The sequence below is a fragment of the Bos javanicus genome, chromosome 18 (assembly GCF_032452875.1).
Source record: "Bos javanicus breed banteng chromosome 18, ARS-OSU_banteng_1.0, whole genome shotgun sequence".
In the NCBI taxonomy this organism is placed as follows: domain Eukaryota; kingdom Metazoa; phylum Chordata; class Mammalia; order Artiodactyla; family Bovidae; genus Bos; species Bos javanicus.
This window is the reverse complement of record NC_083885.1, coordinates 16,751,521-16,772,028: the sequence shown is the minus strand read 5'-3', so window position 1 is coordinate 16,772,028 and position 20,508 is coordinate 16,751,521. Positions and strand designations below refer to the sequence as shown.

Below are 20,508 nucleotides of genomic sequence, written 5' to 3'. Positions count from 1 at the left end.
CCCCCTTCCACCTCCCCTCCATCCCACCACTCTAGGTTGTCAGAGAGCATCAAGCAATGTGTCAGTTTGACACATGTATATATTACAAAGTGATTACCACAGTAGCATTAGTTAAGTCCTCTATTTTTCACATAATTACCAGTTGTTTTTTATGGTGAGAACACTTAACAAGTCCACTGTTAGCAACTTTCAAGTGTATAATACAGTATTGTAAACTATAATCGCCATAATGTACATTAGATCCCCAAAACTTATTCATCTTATCACTGGAGGTTTTTCATATTTTGACCAATAGCTCCCTATTTCTCCTGACATCAAAACCCTAACCCCTGACGATCGCTATCGTACTCTCTGTTCCTATGAGTTTCTGTGAGTTGGGCATTAAACATATATATTTACTTGGCTGCATCAGGTCTTAGCTGCAGCCCGCGGGATCTGTATCACATCATGCGAGGTCTTCCGTTGCGGTGCAGTGGACTTTATAGTCGTGGTGCGACGGCGCCAAGGGCACGGGCGTCAGCAGTTGTGGCACGTGGGCTCTGGAATACGCACATTCAGTTGTTGCTGTGCACAGGCTCTGTTGCTTCACAGCATGTAGGTCTTAGTTCCCTGACCAGGGATAGAACCTCTATCCTCTGCATTGCAAGGTGGATTCTTAACCATTGGACCACTATGGGAGTCCCGAGTTAGGTATTTTTAGCTTTCACACGTAAGTGATATCATACAGTATTTGTCTTCCTCTGTCTGACTTGTTTCACTTGGCATAATGTCCCCAAGGTCTGCCCATGTTATCACAAATGGCAGGGTTTCCTTCTTTCTCATGGTTGGGTAATATTCTACTGTCTATACAACTGACCCTTGAACAAAGCAGAGGTTATTTCTGCTGACCCCCCAGTGCAGTGTAAACTCATGTACAGATACCAATGGACAACTGTAAACCTGGATACCAATGGGATCCAAGGAGAGCTGGTTCCAGGACCTGGCACAGATATTCAAATCTGAAGATGCCCAAGTCCCATGGCCAGCCTTCTGCATTTGTGGTTCTGCATCAATGGATTCAACAACCCTGGATCATATAGTACTGCAGTTATTGAAAAGAACTGTATATAAATAGACCCACACAGTTCAAACTGGTTTTATTCAATGGTAAATTATATATATACTTCATCTTCTTTATCCATTACTTAGATTGTTTCCATATCTTGACAGTGTTAATCACTCAGTCATGTCTGAGTCTTTGTTACCCTATGGACTGTGGCCCACTAGGCTCCTCTGTCCATGGGATTCTCCAGGCAAGAATACTGGAGTGGATAGCCTTTTCCTTCTCCAGGGGATCTTCCTGACCCAGGGATCGAATCTGCATCTCTTAGGTCTCCTGCATTGGCAGGCAGGTTCTTTACCACTAGCGCCACCTGGGAAACCCAAGATTGCTTTATCATGCTGTATTTTACTTTCATTCTCAAAGGATAATTTTACTGAACAGTGAATTCTTGATCTTTTTCTTTCACCACTTTCAGCCACAAGGGAAGCTCTTCCGTTCTTGGTTATTGTAAATAAAGCTGCCATGTACATGGGGGTGCAGATATTTCTTTGAGATACTGATTTCATTTCCCTAGGATATATACCCAGAAATGGGATGGTTGGATCATATGGTAGTTCTATTTTTAATTTATTGAGGAACCTTCAGACTGTTTCTATAGTGGCTGTACCACTTTATATTTCTACTATGTTTTATGTATCTTTGTCAACACTTGGTTCCCAGTGAATCAGATGGTAAAGAATCTGCCTGCAATGCAGGAGACCTGGGTTTGACCCTTGGGTCAGGAAGATCCCCTGGAGATGGGAATGGCTATCCACTCCAGTATTCTTCCCTGGAGAATCCCATGGACAGGGGAGCCTGGTGGGCTACAGTTCATGAGGTCGCGAAGAAATGGACTTGACTGAGTGACTAACACTTTCACTTCACTTTCAACACTTGGTTATGTCTTCTCTTTTTGATGATCGCCGTTCTCATAGGTGAGAGGTGTTATGTCCTTATGATTTTGATTTTAATTTTTATGGTAAGCACCTTTTCATGTACTTTATGACTATTTCTCTGTCTTGTATTCAGTTCCTCTACCCATTTTTAAATTGAATTTTTGTTTTGTTTTGTTACTGAGTTCCTTATATATTTTGGATATTAACCACCTATCAGACACACAATTTTCAATTTTTTCTCCTCTTCCATAGGTTACCTTTTCATTTTATTGATTGTTTATTTGCTGTGTAGATGTTTTTTAGTTTGATGTAGCCCTACTTGTTTTTACTTTTTATTTTGCTTGTGCTTTTGACATCATATTAAAAAAATACCTGCTGAGACTATTTCCCTATGTTTTCTTCTAGGATTTTTATGGTTTCATGTCCCATGTTTTAAGTCTTTGATTTAAAAGTGTGGGTTGTGTGTGATAGGAGTGCAATTTTATTCTGTATGTGATTATATGGTTTTTCCCAATACCTTTTATGGAAGAGTTTATCCTTTCTTCATTGAGTGTTCTTGACTCTATTGTCAAATATTGGGTGACTGTGTATGTGAGGGTTTAGTTCTGGCTCTTAACTATGTTTTATTGGTCTATGAATCTTTTCTTATGCCAATATCATACTGTTTAGATTAATAAAGCTTTGCAGCATACTTTGAAATTAGGAAGTATTATGCCTCTAATTTTCTTATTCTTTCTCAGGATCGCTTTGGCTATTCAGGGTCTTCTGCAGTTTCATACAAATTTTAGGCTTGTTTTTTCTATTTCTGTGAAAAATGCCATTGGAATTTTGATAAGCATTGCATTGAATCTATAGGTAGTTTTGGGTAGCATGGGCATTTTAACAGTATTGATTTTTCTGATCCATGAACACAAGATATCTTTCCATTTGTTTGCATCTCTTCAATTTCTTTCCTCCAAGCCTTGTAGTTTTCAGTGTACAGATCTTTTACTTCCTTGGTTAAATTTATTCACAAGTATTTGTTTTTGATGCTACTGTGAGTGGGATTATTTATTTCTTTTTCATATATTTTATTTTAGTGTATGGAAATACAACTGGTTTATACGTGCTGATATTTTATCCTACAACATTATTAAATTTGTTGATTAGTGATAATGGTTCTTTTGGTGGAGCCTTAAAAATTTTCTATATATAAGGTCATATCATCTATACAGACAATTTTACTTATTTCTTTCCAACCTGGATGCCTTTTATTTCTTTTCTTGTCAATTGTTATGGTTTTGACTTCCAATACTGTGTTGAATAGAAGCAGTGAGAGTAGGCATCATTGTCTTTCTGATCTTAGATGAAAAGCTTTCAACCTTCACCACTGAGTGTGATATTATGTATGGGTTTGTCAAATATGGCCTTTATTATTTTCAGGTACTTTTCTTCTATACCTAAGATTTTTCTTTTTATTATCATGAATGGATGTTGTATTTTTTTAAAAAATGTTTTTCTGCATCTGTTGAGATGATTGCATGATTTTGTCTTTTATTCTGTAAGTATGGAGTATTTATTTAGTGTTGTTGAACCATCCTTGCATCCCAGGGATAAGTCCCACTTGATCATGGCATATAATCCTTTTAATGTGTCAGTGAATTAAACTTGCTAATATTTTGTTAATATTATTACATTGATATTTATTAGGGAAATTGGCCTGTAGTTTTCTCTTTGTTTTCCTTATAGAATCCTTATCTGGCATTGGTATCAGGTAATGCTGGCCTCATAAAATGAATTTGGGAATATTTCCTACTCTTTAACTTTTTGGAAGAGTTTGAGAAAGACTGTCATTTAACTCTTCTTTACTTATTTGCTAGAATTTACTACTGAAACCATCTGGTTCTGGGCTTTTCTTTGTTAAGAGATTTCCAATTAATGATTAAATCTCCTTACTCATAACTGGTTTGTTAAGATTTTCTGTTCCTTCATAATTCAATCTTAATAAACTGTATATTTCAATGAATTTCTCCATGTTCTCTGTTACAGAATTTGTTGGTATATAATTGTTCATAGTCTCTTAAGATTTTTTGAATTTCTGCCTACTCTTTCTTTCATTTCTTTTTTTTCCCTTAGACTAGTTAAATGCTTGTCAATTTTATCTTTAACATCCCCCTCCCAGCTTTTTGTTTCATTGGTCCTTTCAATTGTTTTTAAATATTGTATTTCACGTATTTCTTCTCTGATACTTATTTCCTTCATTCTGCTTTGGTAGACTTAGTTTGTTCCTTGAAGTATAAAGTTATTGCTTGAGATCTCTCTTTTTTCTTAATGAGCATTTATCACTATAAACTTTTATCTTGGAACTAGTTTTGCTGCATCCCATAGGTGTGGGTATGTTTTGTTTTCATTTGTTTCAAGATTATTTTATTTCCCTTTTGATTTTTTCTTTGACCCCTTGGTTGCTCAGAAGTGTGCTGTTTATTTCCACATACTTGTGATTTTTTTCAGCTTTCCTTCTGCTATTGATTTCTAGTTTCATACCATCGTGGTAAGAAAAGATACTTGATGTTATGTTAACCTTCTCAGATTGCTAAGTCTTGTTTTGTGACATATCCTCTATCCTGGAGAGTATTCCATGTGCACTTGAGAAGAATGTGTATTCTATTCAGTTGGATGGAATGTTCTATATATGTTTGTTAGGTCCATTTGATCTAAAGGATATTTCAAGCCCAATGTTTCCTTATTGATGATCTGGATGATCTATTTATCTGGATGATCTATTTAATGTTGAAAGTGAAGTACTGAAGTTCCTTATAATATTATATTATTATCTATTTATCTCTTCCTAATCTGTTAGTATTAACTTAGTATATTTAGATGCTCTAATATTAGGGATATATATATATATATATCACCAATAAAATTATCATATCTTCTTAATAAAATGACACATTTACTATTATGTAATAACTTTTGTCTCTTCATACAGTTTTTGGCTAAAGGTATGTTTTCTCTGGGCCTGAAGAAGCACAAGCTGGAATCAAGATTGCTGGGAGAAATATCAATAACCTCAGATATGCAGATGACACCACCCTTATGGCAGAAAGTGAAGAGGAACTCAAAAGCCTCTTGATGCAAGTGAAAGAGGAGAGTGAAAAAGTTGGCTTAAAGCTCAACATTCAGAAAACGAAGATCATGGCATCTGGTCCCATCACTTCATGGGAAATAAATGGGGAAACAGTGAAAACAGTGTCAGACTTTATTTTTTTGGGCTCCAAAATCACTGCAGATGGTGACTGCAGCCATGAAATTAAAAGATGCTTACTCCTTAGAAGGAAAATTATGACCAACCTAGATAGCATATTGAAAAGCAGAGACATTACTTTGCCAACAAAGGTCCGTCTAGTCAAGGCTATGGTTTTTCCTGTGGTCATGTATGGATGTGAGAATTGGACTGTGAAGAAAGCTGAGTGCCAAAGAATTGATGCTTTTGAACTGTGGTGTTGGAGAAGACTCTTGAGAGTCCCTTGGACTGCAAGGAGATCCAACCAGTCCATCCTAAAGGATATCAGTCCTGGGTGTTCTTTGGAAGGACTGATGCTAAAGCTGAAACTCCAGTACTTTGGCTACCTCATGGAAAGAGTTGACTCATTGGAAAAGACTCTGATGCTGGGAGGGATTGGGGGCAAGAGGAGAAGGGGACGACAGAGGATGAGATGGCTGGATGGCATCACTGACTCGATGGATGTGAGTCTCAGTGAACTCTGTGAGTTGGTGATGGACAAGGAGGACTGGCATGCTGCGATAGGGTCGCAAAGAGTCAGATACGACTGAGCGACTGAACTGAACTGAACTGATGTTTTCTCTGATATAAGTGTAACTACCCTGCTCTTTTGGTCTCCACTGTCATGGAATATCATTTTACATCCCTTCACTTTGAACCTTTGTATATTCTTAGAGCTGAAATGAATCTCTTTTAGGTACATAAAGTTGTGTCTTGTTTTTTCAAATCCATTCAGACACTCTATGCTTTTTGATTGGAGAACTTAATGCATTTACACGAGTAGTTGCTAATACATATGGACTTTCTAGTGTCATCTTATTGTCTTCTGACTGCTTTGTAGTTCCCTTGTTTCTTTTTTCCTCTCTTTCTGCCTTCCTTTGTGAATTGATGATTCTCTGTAGTATTATGATTTGATTCCCTTTTCTTTATCTTTTGCAAATCTTTTGTAGAATTTTGCTTTGTGGTTACCATGAGCTTACACAAAACATTTTATAGATATCAGTTCAGTTCAGTTCAGTTGCTGAGTCATGTGTGACTCTTTGTGAGCCCATGGATTGCAACATGCCAGGCCTCCCTGTCCATCACCAACTCCCGGAGTTTACTCAAACTCATGTCCATTGAGTCAGTGATGCCATCCAACCGTCTCATCCTCTGTCGTCCCCTTCTCCTCCTGTCTTCAATCTTTCCCAGCATCAGGGTCTTTTCCAATGAGTCAGCTCTTTGCATCACGTGGCCAAAGTATTGGAGGTTCAGCTTCAATATCAGTCCTCTGAATGAACACTCAGGACTGATTTCCTCTAGGATGGACTGGTTGGATCTCCTTGCAGTCCAAGGGACTCTCAAGAGTCTTCTCCAACACCACAGTTCAAAAGCACCAGTTCTTCGGTGCTCAGCTTTCTTCACAGTCCAACTCTCACATCCATACATGACCACTAGAAAAACCATAGACTTGACTAGACGGACCTTTGTTGGCAAAGTAATGTCTCTGCTTTTTATATGCTGTCTAGGTTGGTTATAACTTTCCTTCCAAGGAGTAAGCATCTTTTTATTTCATGGCAGCAATCACCATCTGCAGTGATTTTGGAGCCAAAAAAAGTAAAATCTGCCACTGTTTCCACTGTTTCCCCATCTATTTGACATGAAGTGATGGGACTGGATGCCATGATCTTAGTTTTCTGAATGTTGAGGTTTAAGCCAACTTTTTCACTCTCTTCTTTCACTTTCATCAAGAGGCTCTTTAGTTCTTCTTCACTTTCTGCCATAAGGGTGGTGTCATCTTCACATCTGAGGTTATTGATATTTCTCCCAGCAGTCTTGATTCCAGCTTGTGCATCCAGCCCAGCATTTCTCAGGATGTACTCTGCATATAAATTAAATAAGCATGGTGACAATATACAGCCTTGATGTATTCCTTTTCCTATCTGAAACCAGTCTGTTGTTCCATGTCCAGTTCTAACTGTTGTTTTCTGACCTGCATAGTTTCTGTATAGTTTCTCAAGAGGCAGGTCAGGTGGTCTGGTATTCCCATCTCTTTCAGAATTTTCCACAGGTTATTGTGATCCATACAGTCAAAGGCTTTGGCATAGTCAATAAAGCAGAAAGAGATGTTTTTCTGGAACTCTCTTGCTTTTTCCATGATCCAGTGGCTGTTGGAAATTTGATCTCTGGTTCCTCTGCTTTTTCTAAAACCAGCTTGAACATCTGGAAGTTCACAGTTCACGGATTGCTGAAGCCTGGCTTGGAGAATTTTGAGTATCACTTTACTAGTGTGTGAGATGAGTGCAAATTGCAGTAGTTTGAGCATTCTTTGGCATTGCCTTTCTTTGGGATTGGGATGAAAACTGACCTTTTCCAGTCCTGTGGCCACTGCTGAGTTTTCCAAATTTGCTGGCATATTGAGTGCAGCACTTCCACAGCATCATCTTTCAGGATTTGAAATAGTTCAATTGGAATTCCATCACCTCCACTAGCTTTGTTCATAGTGATGCTCTCTAAGGCTCATTTGACTTCACATTCCAGGATGTCTGGCTCTAGGTGAGTGATCATACCATCATGATTACCTGGGTTGTGAAGATCTTTTTTGTACAGTTCTTCTGTGTATTCTTGCCACCTCTTAATATCTTCTGCTTCTGTTAGGTCCATACAATTTCTGTCCTTTATCAAGCCCATCTTTGCATGAAATGTTCCCTTGGTATCTCTAATTTTCTTGAAGCGATCTCTAGTCTTTCCCATTCTTTCCTGTATCTGACAAAGATACTATTCAGAAATAATGGAGAGATAAATATTTTCCAGATAAAAGAAGAAGGCTTCATTACCTCTAAACATACATTAAAGAAATGCTAAAATGAGTTCTTTGGGCTGAAATTTAGATCTCTGATCTGAAAACATATGAAAATATATAGCATATTGGTAAAGTAAGTATATAATCAAATTCAGAATGCCCTACTACTATAATATGTAGTGTGTTAGCCATGATGGGTGAAGCTGTGTTCCCTCCCTGCTGTTTACTTGGGGCCAAATGGTGAGGTAACAGCAAATGTTTAAGGAGAATTTGCCATGTGCCAGGACCTGTTTGGGTGCTTTACAGACGTCTTGTCATTCACTCCTCACAACCACCCTGGGTGTGATTATATTTATTTGATGTGTGAATAAGCGAGGCACAGAAAGGTTAAATGTAATAGATACAGGAATAGAGCTTTCCTCTATTCCTTTGCACTGATCACTGAGGTAGGCTTTCTTATCTCTCCTTGCTATTCTTTGGAACTCTGCATTCAAATGGGTATATCTTTCCTTTTCTCCTATGCTTTTCACTTCTCTTCATTTTCACTGCTATTTGTAAGGCCTCCTCAGATAGTCATTTTGCCTTTTTGCATTTCTTTTTCCTGGAGATGATCTTGATCTCTCTCTCCTGTACAATGTCACAAACCTCTGTCCATAGTTCATCAGGCACTCTATCTATCAGAACTAGTCCCTTAAATCTATTTCTCACTTCTACTGTATAATCATAAGGGATTTGATTTAGGTCATACCTGAGTGGTCTAGTGGTTTTCCCTACTTTCTTCAATTTAAGTCTGAATTTGGCAATAAGGAGTTCATGATCTGAGCCAGAGTCAGCTCCTGGTCTTGTTTTTGCTGACTGTATAGAGCTTCTCCATCTTTGGCTGCAAAGAATATAATCAATCTGATTTCGGTGTTGACCATCTGGTGATGTCCATGTGTAGAGTCTTCTTTTGTGTTGTTGGAAGAGGGTGTTTGCTATGACTAGTGTGTTCTCTTAGCAAAACTCTATTAGCCTTTGGCCCACTTCATTCTATACTCAAAGATCAAATTTGCCTGTTACTCCAGGTGTTTCTTGACTTCCTACTTTTGCATTACAGTCCCCTATAATGAAAACGACATCTTTTTTGGGTGTTAGTTCTAGAAGGTCTTGTAGGTCTTCATAGAACCATTCAGCTTCAACTTCTTCAGCATTACTGGTCGGGGCATAGACTTGGATTACCATGATATTGAATGATTTGCCTTGGAAACAAACAGAGATTATTCTGTCATTTTTGAGATTGCATCCAAGTACTGCATTTCAGACTCTTTTGTTGACTATGATGGTTACTCCATTTCTTCTAAGGGATTCTGTGCTTTGCTGGAGCAGCCGTGAAGAGATACCCCATGTCCAAGGTCAGAGAAACCCCAGTAAGAGGGTAGGCGCTGGAGTGGCTGTGAGGAGATACCCCACATCCAAGGGCAAAGAAGAAGCCCCAGCGAGATGGTAGGAGGGGCTAATTCACATTTAGAATCAAACCCCATTCCCACCAGAGATGCTCAGGGGGCTCAAACAAACTTTGTGTGTACCAGGACCCAAGTACCTCTCAGGGACTGAGGCAGAACTGCGTTTGAGTGTCTCCTGTGGAGGTACAGGTCAGCAGTGGACTGCCCCAGGGACAGGGTCTCTGGATGCAGCAGACTTGGGTATGGCATAAGCCTTCTTTGAGGAGGTCACCATTAACCCTACCATAGAGCTGCCAGAACTTACACAGGACTGGGAAACAGACTCTTGGAGGGCAGAAGCAGAACCTTGTGCACCAGGACCTAGGAGAAAGGAGCAGTGAACCCGCAAGAGACTGACCCAGACTTGCCTGTGGGTGTCCAGGAGTCTCCAGCGGAGGCGTGGGTCCATGGTGGCCTGCTGCGGGGTTGGGGGCACTGAGTGTAGCAATACATGCAAGAGGACCTTTTGAAGGAGGTGGCCATTATCTTCATTACCTCCACCATAGTTTGGTCCCAGGTAAACAGCAGGGAGGGAACACAGCTTCACCCATCATGGCTAACACACTACATATTATAGTAGTAGGGCATTCTGAATTTGATTATGTACTTACTTTACCAATATGCTGTATATTTTCATATTTTCAGATCACAGATCTAAATTTCAGCCTGAATAACTCATTTTAGCATTTCTTTCATGTAGGTTTAGAGGTAATGAAGCCTTCCACTTTTATCTGGAAAATATTTATCTCTCCTTTATTTCTGAATAGTATCTTTGTCAGATACAGCATTCTTGGTTGGCAGTTTTTTCTTCTGAATATACCAGCCCACTCTCTCCTGACCTGTGAGATTTCTGCTGAGAAATCTACCAATACCTTTACGGGGATTCCTTTGTAAGTAATGAGCTTCTTCTCTCTTGCTGCTTTTTAGATTCTGGTTTAGTTTGATTTTTGACAGTTTTATTAAAATGTGTCTTGGAGAGGATCTCATTAAGTTCAGTTTTTTTGGTGACCTATTAACTTCATGAAATGGGATATGAAAATCTCTACCCAAATTTGAGAAGTTCTCAGTCATTATTCCTTTAAATTAGATTTCTATCCCCTTCTTCCTCTCTTTTTCTGAAACTCTAATAATTTGCACATTGTTTCCTTTGGTTGTGTTCGATAGATAATGTAGGCTTTCTTCACTTCTTTTCCTTTGTTGTTCTCTGTCTGGATAATTTCGAAGTTCCTATCTTCCAACTTTTATGTTTTTCTTGCTGTTGATACTCTTTATTACAATTTTCATTTTATTTGTTGCATTTTTCAGATTCAGCATGCTTTTTTTGGTTCTTTTTAATGATTCCATCTCTTTGATAAATTTCTCATTTGCATTTAAAGTACTAGTCATGTCTTCTACTCTTTACTAACTGCCTTTGAGAGAGAAACACCTTCTGTTAGTCCTTCTAGGGACTCTGAGGTTTTCTCAGATGTTCTGTGGATTCACCTACAAATTGCTTTTGTTGGACAGGAGGCAGAGAAGCATAAATGAGGTATATATTAGCCATGAATCTGATGTCACAACTACATATACTCTTGAGTAAATCCTTTCTCTTCTCTGGACCTCTGTTTTCTTTTCTGAACAATGAGGAGCTTGTAAAGATCGTATTTGAAGTTACTTCCAACTCTGAAATGCCATAGGTTAATCAGCTGTTAAAACCTCAATAGGGATTGATTAATTTTATGTTTCTAGTCGTGAAAAATTCCATAGTGAACTCATAGGATTTGTGTATTTATAATGGCGAGGCTTCTGGTTGCTAGTGACAGAAACTAACTTGGGATAGTTTAGGTTAAAAAAGAGAGTTTATTGATAGAATATGAGGAGCAGAATGTCATGGAACTTTAGGGCCAGAATAGAGCTATGTACCAGGAAAGAGTTTGAACTAGGCATAGAAAACCTTCAGGAATTGTTCTCTATTACTTAGGATTAGGTGATTGGTGAATGGTGTGGTTGGTTTGTGGACTGGACAGGCACTCCCAAAAGTGTCCTCTCAACCTAAATTTTTGATTTCTCTTTGGGACAGTTGTCACAGAAGTGGGGGGAAGGATGCAGACTTGATCAGATGTGCCTGGTCCTGAGAGGTGGTCTCTTTGAAGTTCTCTGATCCTTAAGTATGGAGGCATAGGAATGTGTGTATCTGAAAGAATTAGGGAGAAAAGGGGGTTTGTATGTGTAACAAACTTCAATCTGGGTCACATTAAGGCAGCAGACACATCTTCTTGGGTTCTTTTGCTGGGCTGGTACTTAGGCTTTGTTATCGGCTGGCTCCTGGTAGAAAACCTGCAATAGGCTTTTCTCCTGGTCAGCCCAAAATGGGAAAAAAGAGGGACAGAATGTCTGCTAATAAGGAAGGCTCTTAGGGGAGTTGAGGGAATTATGGGGCGTCTGACCACTCTCACCCATGGTGTGAAAGGTTAATTGGTGAAACCATATTGGCACTGATCTGGGTGGAGTAGGGGCTGCCTAACCCCATTTCAGAGTGTCCTCATCTCCTCATCTTTCTGCTGCAGAGTGAAGGTCGCTAGACCAAGAGCCCAGGGCTCTAGACTGCCATCAAGATGGTGGGTGATGGCCCCTACCTTATCTCTGACCTGGACCGGCGAGGCCAGCGGAGATCATTCACAGAGAGATATGACCCCAGCCTGAAGACCATGATCCCCGTGAGACCCTATGCAAGGTAAGTCAGGAGGAGGATTGAAGGGAGGTCTGGGCAGAACGTCCAGGAATCATTTCCAGCCCATCAGGACAGTGAACACTGCCCCTGCTTCCCACATTGCTGCTCTGTATGCTTGTAGTTTTGGCCTTCCATCCACCCATCCATTTTTAAAATTTATTGACCATTCACTTCAAGAATCCTCCTTTCCTTTGGTGGAAAGGAGGCAACAGCCAATGTTTAAGGAGAGCTTGCCATGTGCCAGGACCTGTTTGGGTGCTTTACAAATATCTTCTCATTCACTCCTCACAACCACCCTGGAGGTGTTGTGATTATATTTATCTGATGTGTGAATAAGTGAGGCACAAATAAATAAATAACATGCACAAAGTTAATCACGTAGGTATTACTTGGTAACAAACTGCCTCTGTGCTTAGTAGCCTAAAACAATTACCATTTCTTTAGCTTGAAATTTTATAAGTGGTTCAGCAACTTGAGCTAAATAAACGGTGATTGTTTTAGGCATGACCAGATTTTCTTATGCATTGCTGGTCAGCAAGATGGCTGTGCTTCTGGGGGTGATGGGCTGGGGGAAGGCGGGCCCCATGGACTATGAACTTCCAGCAGGCTAGCCTGCATTAGGTTCACCATTTCTTTCACTGCCTTCTCTTGGCCAAATCAAGTCACATGTAAGCCCAGATTCAAGGTGTGGAGAAACAGATCTGACGTCTTGAAGGAAGAATCTGCAAGGGTCTGGAACACAGATGGAGAGAGAGAATTGGGTTGAACTGCAGAATAGGAACTCGGGAAGTCTGATTTCCAAGCTCACATGCTTAACTATAATGTGATATTATATTACTATATGTGTATTCTTAACATTACATTAACTATAATATTTTAAAAAGCTGCTTTTTCTCAGTGGTAAAGAATCTGCCTGCCAATGCAGGAGCACAGGAGATGAGAGTTTGAATCCCATGGACAGAGGAGCCCGGGGGGCTAAAGTCTATGGGGTCACAAAGAGTCGGACATGACTGGGCAGCTGAATGCACATGCATGCAAACACACACACCTTTTCTACATGAGAAGTGCCCTATAACCTGTCCTCTGAGCAGCAGAAGGCCAAGTGACATCTCCATGGTGAGATGATATAGCCCTGCTGTCCTTCCAGAATACGTAGACCAAAGATAAACCTGTGAGCCCTCTAAGGTGAGAGGTGAAGGTTGAAGGGTCATGGCATGGGCTACCATCTTTAGTTCCAGGCAGGAGAGCTCTAAGTACCCACTGTTTTGGCTCTGTTCACAATTTTGTGGAAAGGCAGTGTGATATAGTGCTTAAGAGAAAGATGGGAGTCAGCAAGTGTTGGTCTTGATTTCTTGCTTCACCACTCACTAGCTATAAGACTTGGGTAAGTACTATAACCTCTTTTTGCCTTGATGTTCTTGTCTATGAAATGGGATCATAATGTCACCCAAATACTTGGGCTGTTGTTAGGATTATATGATATAATGCATTAAAGTTACCCTTTAGGAAATGTTTACTATGTACCAGGCACATAGCATTAATACCTTATTAGTATTATTTTAGCTTGGGTTCTCCCAAAAGCAGAGCATGAGTCAAAAACTTGGATGCAGGTAGCTCATTTGGGAGGTGACATCAAGGAGCAGGAGGAAAGATTTAGGGAGAGTGAGGCAGGGAAGGAGAACGTGTGTGTTGTCAGTGTCACTGCTTGTAGACATGGGGACTGGATTCTACTAGGCCCTCTCCAGAAGTATACAATTTTCTACCCATAGGATGGGAGGTGGGGGCATTTGTCTGTGGGCTCTTATATTCCATTAGTTAGGTTTTCTTTTTGGGGGCATGGAAAATGAAAGTGAAGTCGTGACTGACTCTGCAACCCCATGGACTGTAGCCTATCACGCTCCTCCATCCATGGGGTTTTCCAGGCAAGAGTACTGGAGTGGGTTGCCATTTCCTTCTCCAGAGGATCTTCCCGACCCAGGGATTGAACCTGGGTCTCCCGCATTGTAGGCAGACGCTTTACCGTCTGAGCCATCATTAGCCCCCTGCAATTCTGGGCTACACTTATGCTCTGAGAAGACCCTGAAGGTAGTGAAAAGAGGCACAACACACCTGTGAGATGGGACACTGTCAGCAGAGCCCAAGCTGCACAGCGTTGTCCTCCACGGCTGAGATTGGAGGTAAATGTGACAAAGTCTACACAAAGTCTGTGACTCAGAGCATCTTGACAGCATCTGCTACACATACAAAGCTCTTCCAGGGCCTGGAATATAGCGAACATTCAGCAAGTAGACTCTTATTCCATCTTATATGGTTAATTCCTCAAGGGCAGAAACACATCTCTTCCTCCTCCCTTATTGCTTTTCTTTTCCACTTCCTCTACCTCCCCTGTCCTCCTTTATCTGCTAGCTAATATTTATATCATAGTTGTTTAGTAGCTAAGTTGTGTCCAGCTCTTGCAACTCATGGACCATAGCCCACCTCTGTAGGCTCCTCTGTCCATGGGATTTCTCAGGCAAGAATGCTGGAGTGGATTGCCATTTCCTCCTCCAGGGATCTTCTCGACGTCTCCTGCACTGGCAGGCAGGTTCTTTGCCACTAGCGCCACCAGGGTAGCCCAGTATTGTGTAGTAGCTTACATACATTAATCCATTCCATCCACACGATAAACCATGAGTTTGACTTTAGCTCTTGCCTCCTTGGGCAGGCTCACCCCCACACCCTGCTCTGACCCTCCCCGTCCTCCCAAGAGCAAAAGCCAGGCGCCCAACTCCTCTGATGATCAGCTACCTGGTCTCCATTTCTTCATGCCAAATGAAGCAGGTACCTTCTTTCCCATGGGGTGGTCATTGCTAAATGTTTAACAACTGGCTCACTAAAAGAATTCCCTTGTTTGTAGCACTTCTCCTTTTTTATGGTGTAAATTCTCCCACCATGGCTGATTTCAACATGTTGTCACTGATAGCAAAGTTGAGAAGGGGTGCATGGTAACAGTCCTATTATCTGCGCTATTTCCACCACAGAGGTCATAGACTTACATAATTGAAAGAACAGATATGAGTAAAATCCAGTAAAATAATCTAGGAAGCTATGAGTTTTGCATATTGACTGCATTTGTCTCTAAGATAATTTACTTACTTTTATGTAATTTAATTTTTAATACTGGCTATGTCTAAGAACTGCCTTGCAGAATTCCTAAAAATTGAACAATCAGCTCTTACAAGCTAGAAGGAGCTGGCCCAGCACACCACTGCTCACAGGGCTGTGATGTGAGTCACCACCTGAGAGAGACTGTGGTTATCCCTGTAGTTAAGAATTCTAGCCAGGGACTCAAGGCAAGGACCCCAACACCCTGGGACACCGAGCGTTTTGCCCTTTCAGGTTGGCGCCCAACCCTGTGGATGACGCAGGGCTCCTCTCGTTTGCTACATTCTCCTGGCTCACACCCGTGATGGTGCGAGGCTACCAGCACACGCTGACTGTGGACACCCTGCCCCCGCTGTCGCTGTACGACTCATCCGACACCAATGCCAAAAGGTACGAGGGTCTGTTTGGTCTGTTTCATCTAGAGAGGAGCCCACCTTGGGAAGGGACCTGAGAGCCCTTTTACGTGCTCCCGTTTCCCCACCGGGAAATCTACATCCACCGGTCTCGGTGGCCACTCCCCCCGGCTTCTCTCTGAGATGTGGGCTGGGCTGACCGGGCTAATATTTCACAATTTTGACTGGCAAAATCATACTTTTCATTGGTTCCTGGCCTAGTCTCTGGGGAGGTGAATACTGGGCAGAGTTGGTGGGGAGAAAGAGCTTCTTGAGAGCTTGAGGATTCAGGACCACTCGGGTGCAGCTGTCAGCTGGTTTGTAGGATCACCGCATCAGGACAGGAGTGGCTGGAATCTCACTTTGCTCTGTGCTGGCTGGACTCCACCTGGGCTGCTGTCTCCTATGCCAGGCATGGTGTTTTATTTCACTTTAAAAGTTGTCATTGGACTTAAAAGTTTTTTTATTTTATTTATTTTTTAAAAATTTATGTATTTTAATTAGAGGCTAATTACTTTACAATATTGTATTGGTTTTGCCATACATCAACATGAATCCGCCACGGGTGTACACGTGTTCCCAATCCTGAACCCCCCTCCCACCTCCCTCCCCATACCATCCCTCTGGGTCATCCCAGTGCACCAGCCCCAAGCATCCTGTATCCTGCATCGAATCTGGACTGGCGATTTGTTTCTTATATGATATTATACATGTTTCAATGCCATTCTCCCAAATCATCCCCCCCGCCTCTCCCACAGAATCCAAAAGACTGTTCTATACACCTGTGTCTCTTTTGCTGTCTCGCATACAGGGTTATCATTACCATCTTTTTAAATTCCATATATATGCGTTAGTATACTGTATTGGTGTTTTTCTTTCTGGCTTACTTCACTCTGTATAATTGGCTCCAGTTTCATCCACCTCATTAGAACTGATTCAGATGTATTCTTTTTAATGGCTGAGTAATACTCCATTGTGTATATGTACCACAGCTTTCTTTATCCATTCGTCTGTTGATGGATATCTAGTTTGCTTCCATGTCCTGGCTATTATAAACAGTGCTGCGATGAACATTGGGGTACACGTGTCTCTTTCATTCTGGTTTCCTCGGTATGTATGCCCAGCAGTGGGATTGCTGGGTCGTATGGCAGTTTTATTTCCAGTTTTTTAAAGAATCTCCACACTGTTCTCCATAGTGGCTGTACTAGTTTGCATTCCCACCAACAGTGTAAGAGGATTCCCTTTTCTCCACACCCTCTCCAGCATTTATTGCTTGTAGACTTTTGGATCACAGCCATTCTGACTGGCGTGAGATGGTACCTCATTGTGGTTTTGATTTGCATTTCTCTGATAATTAGTGATGTCAAGCATCTTTTCATGGGTTTGTTAGCCATCTGTATGTCTTCTTTGGAGAAATGTCTATTTAGTTCTTTGGCCCATTTATTGATTGGGTCGTTTATTTTTCTGGAATTGAGCTGCAGGAGTTGCTTGTATATTTTTGAGATTAGTTGTTTGTCAGTTGCTTCATTTGCTATTATTTTCTACCATTCTGAAGGTTGTCTTTTCACCTTGCTTATAGTTTCTTTTGTTGTGCAGAAGCTTTTTAATTTTAATTAGATCCCATTTGTTTACTTTTGCTTTTATTTCCAATATTCTAGGAGGTGGGTCATAGAGGATCCTGCTGTGATGTATGTCGGAGAGTGTTTTGCCTATGTTCTCTAAAAGTTTTATAGTTTCTGGTCTTACGTTTAGATCTTTAATCCATTTTGAGTTTATTTTTGTGTATGGTGTTAGAAAGTTTTTTATTTTATATTGGAGTATACTTGGTTACAGAGAAGGTAATGGCACCCCACTGCAGTACTCTTCCCTGGAAAATCCCATGGATGGAGGAGCCTGGTAGGCTGCAGTCCATGGGGTCGCTGAGGGTCCGACACGACTGAGCGACTTCACTTTCACCTTTCACTTTCATGCATTGGAGAAGGAAATGGCAACCCACTCCAGTGTTCTTGCCTGGAGAATCCCAGGGATGGGCGAGCCTGGTGGGCTGCCGTCTGTGGGGTTGCACAGAGTCAGACATGACTGAAGTGACTTAGCAGCAGTAGCACACTTGGTTAACAATGTTGTATTAGTTCCAGGTGTTACAGCAAAGTGATTCAGATATACACACACATGTATCATTGTTTTTCAAATTCTTTTCCCATTTAGGTTATTACAGAACATTGTGGACTTTCATATTACAAAATATGTTTCGGTTGAACCGAATGAAATATTTGATAATTTTGACTTGCCAAAACATACATTTCAGTGGTTCAACCTAATTCAGATTCATTACAGAAATGTTAAAGCAACAGAAGTTTAAGCAGTGGAAGTACCCCCACCATACGCCCACCCCACTCCCCAGAGGTCAACACTGTTAAATGCTGGTTTGCATCCGTCTGGAATGTTTTCTACTCTGATTAAACATACCCGGTGCTACCATCTTCTGCAGATCAATACCTCTTCTTCTTTCCTACTCACAGGTCATCTTTTTTCCTTTGAAGGAAAAATGAAGCATAGTATTTCATGGTTAGCCATTTCACTATTTTCAGTTAAGAGTTTATATTTTTCCACAGCACAAAAACCTCCTGCTGTGTAGCCCAGCTCCTTCATGTTTCTAATGGCTGCATTGTTTTAAGCAGTGGGGAAGCTCTCAAAGTCGTCTCTCTGCATTTGTTTCTTCTGGAATTCTCCTTCTTTTTGGTCTATATGCTTGAAGGGCTGTGAGTTCCAATCGTGCTCCTGCAATTGTGCCTTCGCGTCCCCTTATCCATGTCCTGAAGGAATCTCAGTCAGTGGTGGTTTCCTACAGTCCAGGGACACAGAGAGAAATGGGCTGGACCAGTGTCTGTGGAGTACCAGGTTTTCCTTCTACCTCTCTCTCTGTTTTTAACGTTGCCTTCCATCTACCCAACATCAGCTCAGATCGTTTTCCAAACACATGCTTAACAACCTTAATAACATGTGATCTTCAGTCCATGCCTCTCTTTTGGACTCTGAGTTCATACACCCACCATCCAACAGGACTTGGGTGATTCACAAGTATCCTACATCAAAAGCCAAGTTCTTGATCCTCAGCCCTACCTGATGATATCCATCTCTGTTAACTCCATTCCCACAGTTCTCCTTTTCTCCTGTATCTAATTCATCTGTAAGTCCTAATGTCTCCACTGTCTACCTTTCTGTAAATTCTCAGCCACCTCCCACCTGGATGCCCATGGTCTTCCACGGTGGTCTCCCTGCTCCCGACCCTCATAACCCACTATTCTCACAGCAGCCAGATGTTCTTTTAGATACGTAAAGTGATCTTGTCACATCAGCTTAAAAACCTGCAATACCTTCCTTTGCACTTGGAATGAAATCTAATCTCCTTCCTGAGGACTATGAGGTCCCATGAGATCTGGCCCTGCTTTGCCTCCCTGTGTCCCTACATGCCTGGCACACTGGCCTCCGTTCTGATTTTTGACATGTACAAACTCCTTCTTGCCCTGGATATTTTCTTCTTGATTTCTCTGTCACCTCCGTGTTTCTGTCACAACTGGTATTGTGCCAGGGACAGGCAGGAGGAGGAAATTAGGGCCTGGAAAGAGCCCAAATGCCAGATCCCAGCTTGTTCTGTGTCAGGGCTCTGGCCCCTGCCACTCCCATGTCCCATCCACCCTGTAAAACAATGGTCCCCAGTTATTTTGGCATCAAGGACCAGTTTTGTGGAAGACAGTTTTTCCACGGATCAGGGGTGAGGGATTGGTTTCATATTACATATAATAAGCATGTCACATTTATTGTGAACTTTATTTGTATTATTATTACATTGTGGTATATAATTAGATACTTATAGAACTCACCTTAATGCAGAATCAGTAGGAGCCCACCAGTTCAGTTCAGTTCAGTCTCTCAGTTGTGTCCAACTCTTTGCAACCCCAGGAGCCCACCAGATGCAGCTTAATTGTCCCTTGCCACTCACTGATAGGGTTTTGATATGAGTCTGGAAGCAATTGATTTATTGTGGTCTCTGCAGTCAAATCTCTCTGCTAATGATAATCTGTGTTTGCAGGCACTCCCCAGCGCTAGCATCGCCACCTCAGCTCCACCTCAGATCATCAGGCATTAGGTTCTCATAAGGAGCGTGTAGCCTAGATCCCTTGCATGCCCAGTTCGCAGTAGGGTTCATGCTCCTATGAGAATCCACTGCCATCACTGGTGTGACAGGAGGCAAAGTTCAGGCAGTAACGTGAGTGATGGGGAACAGTTGTAAATACAGATGAAACCTGCTGCTCACCTCCTGCTGTGCAGCCCAGTTCCTAGCAGGCCACAGACTGTTATCAGTTCATGGCCCAGGGGTTGGGGACCCCTGCTGTAAAAGAAGAGAGAACTAATGCTGTTCTGAAGCTGCCACTGCCAGGGATGTGGGTTGTGGATTCTTGCAATGTTTTATCCATCAGCATAGCTTTCAACAGCAAGTGGGAGTATAAGTCCCTTTCCTTCTTCCTGTTCTTTTGTCACAGATTTCGAATCCTTTGGGATGAAGAGGTAGAAAGGATGGGTCCCGAGAAAGCCTCTCTGGGCCGAGTGGTCTGGAAATTCCAGAGGACGCGTGTTTTGATGGATATCGTGGTCAACATCCTGTGCATTATCATGGCAGCCATAGGGCCGGTGAGTGCAGTGGCCCTTCTCTGGCCTTGTCTCCCAGGTCCCCAGACTGGCAAAGAATGTTATTAGTT

General features: G+C 41.5%; 1 protein-coding gene across 5 annotated transcripts in view; it reads left to right on the top strand.

The window, feature by feature from the left end:
• ABCC12 (ATP binding cassette subfamily C member 12) overlaps positions 1–20,508 on the top strand; it is a 94,913-nt gene that overhangs the window by 21,297 nt on the left and 53,108 nt on the right. For all 5 annotated transcript variants that reach the window (XR_009730757.1, XM_061387090.1, XM_061387089.1 and 2 more), the window contains exons 2-4: positions 12,052–12,218; positions 15,594–15,749; positions 20,293–20,440. Coding sequence is in view for 4 of the 5 variants with exons in the window: in XM_061387090.1 (XP_061243074.1) it covers positions 12,100–12,218; positions 15,594–15,749; positions 20,293–20,440 (423 nt within the window). In the remaining variant the exon portion in view is untranslated. The remainder of the gene's footprint in view (positions 1–12,051; positions 12,219–15,593; positions 15,750–20,292; positions 20,441–20,508) is intronic.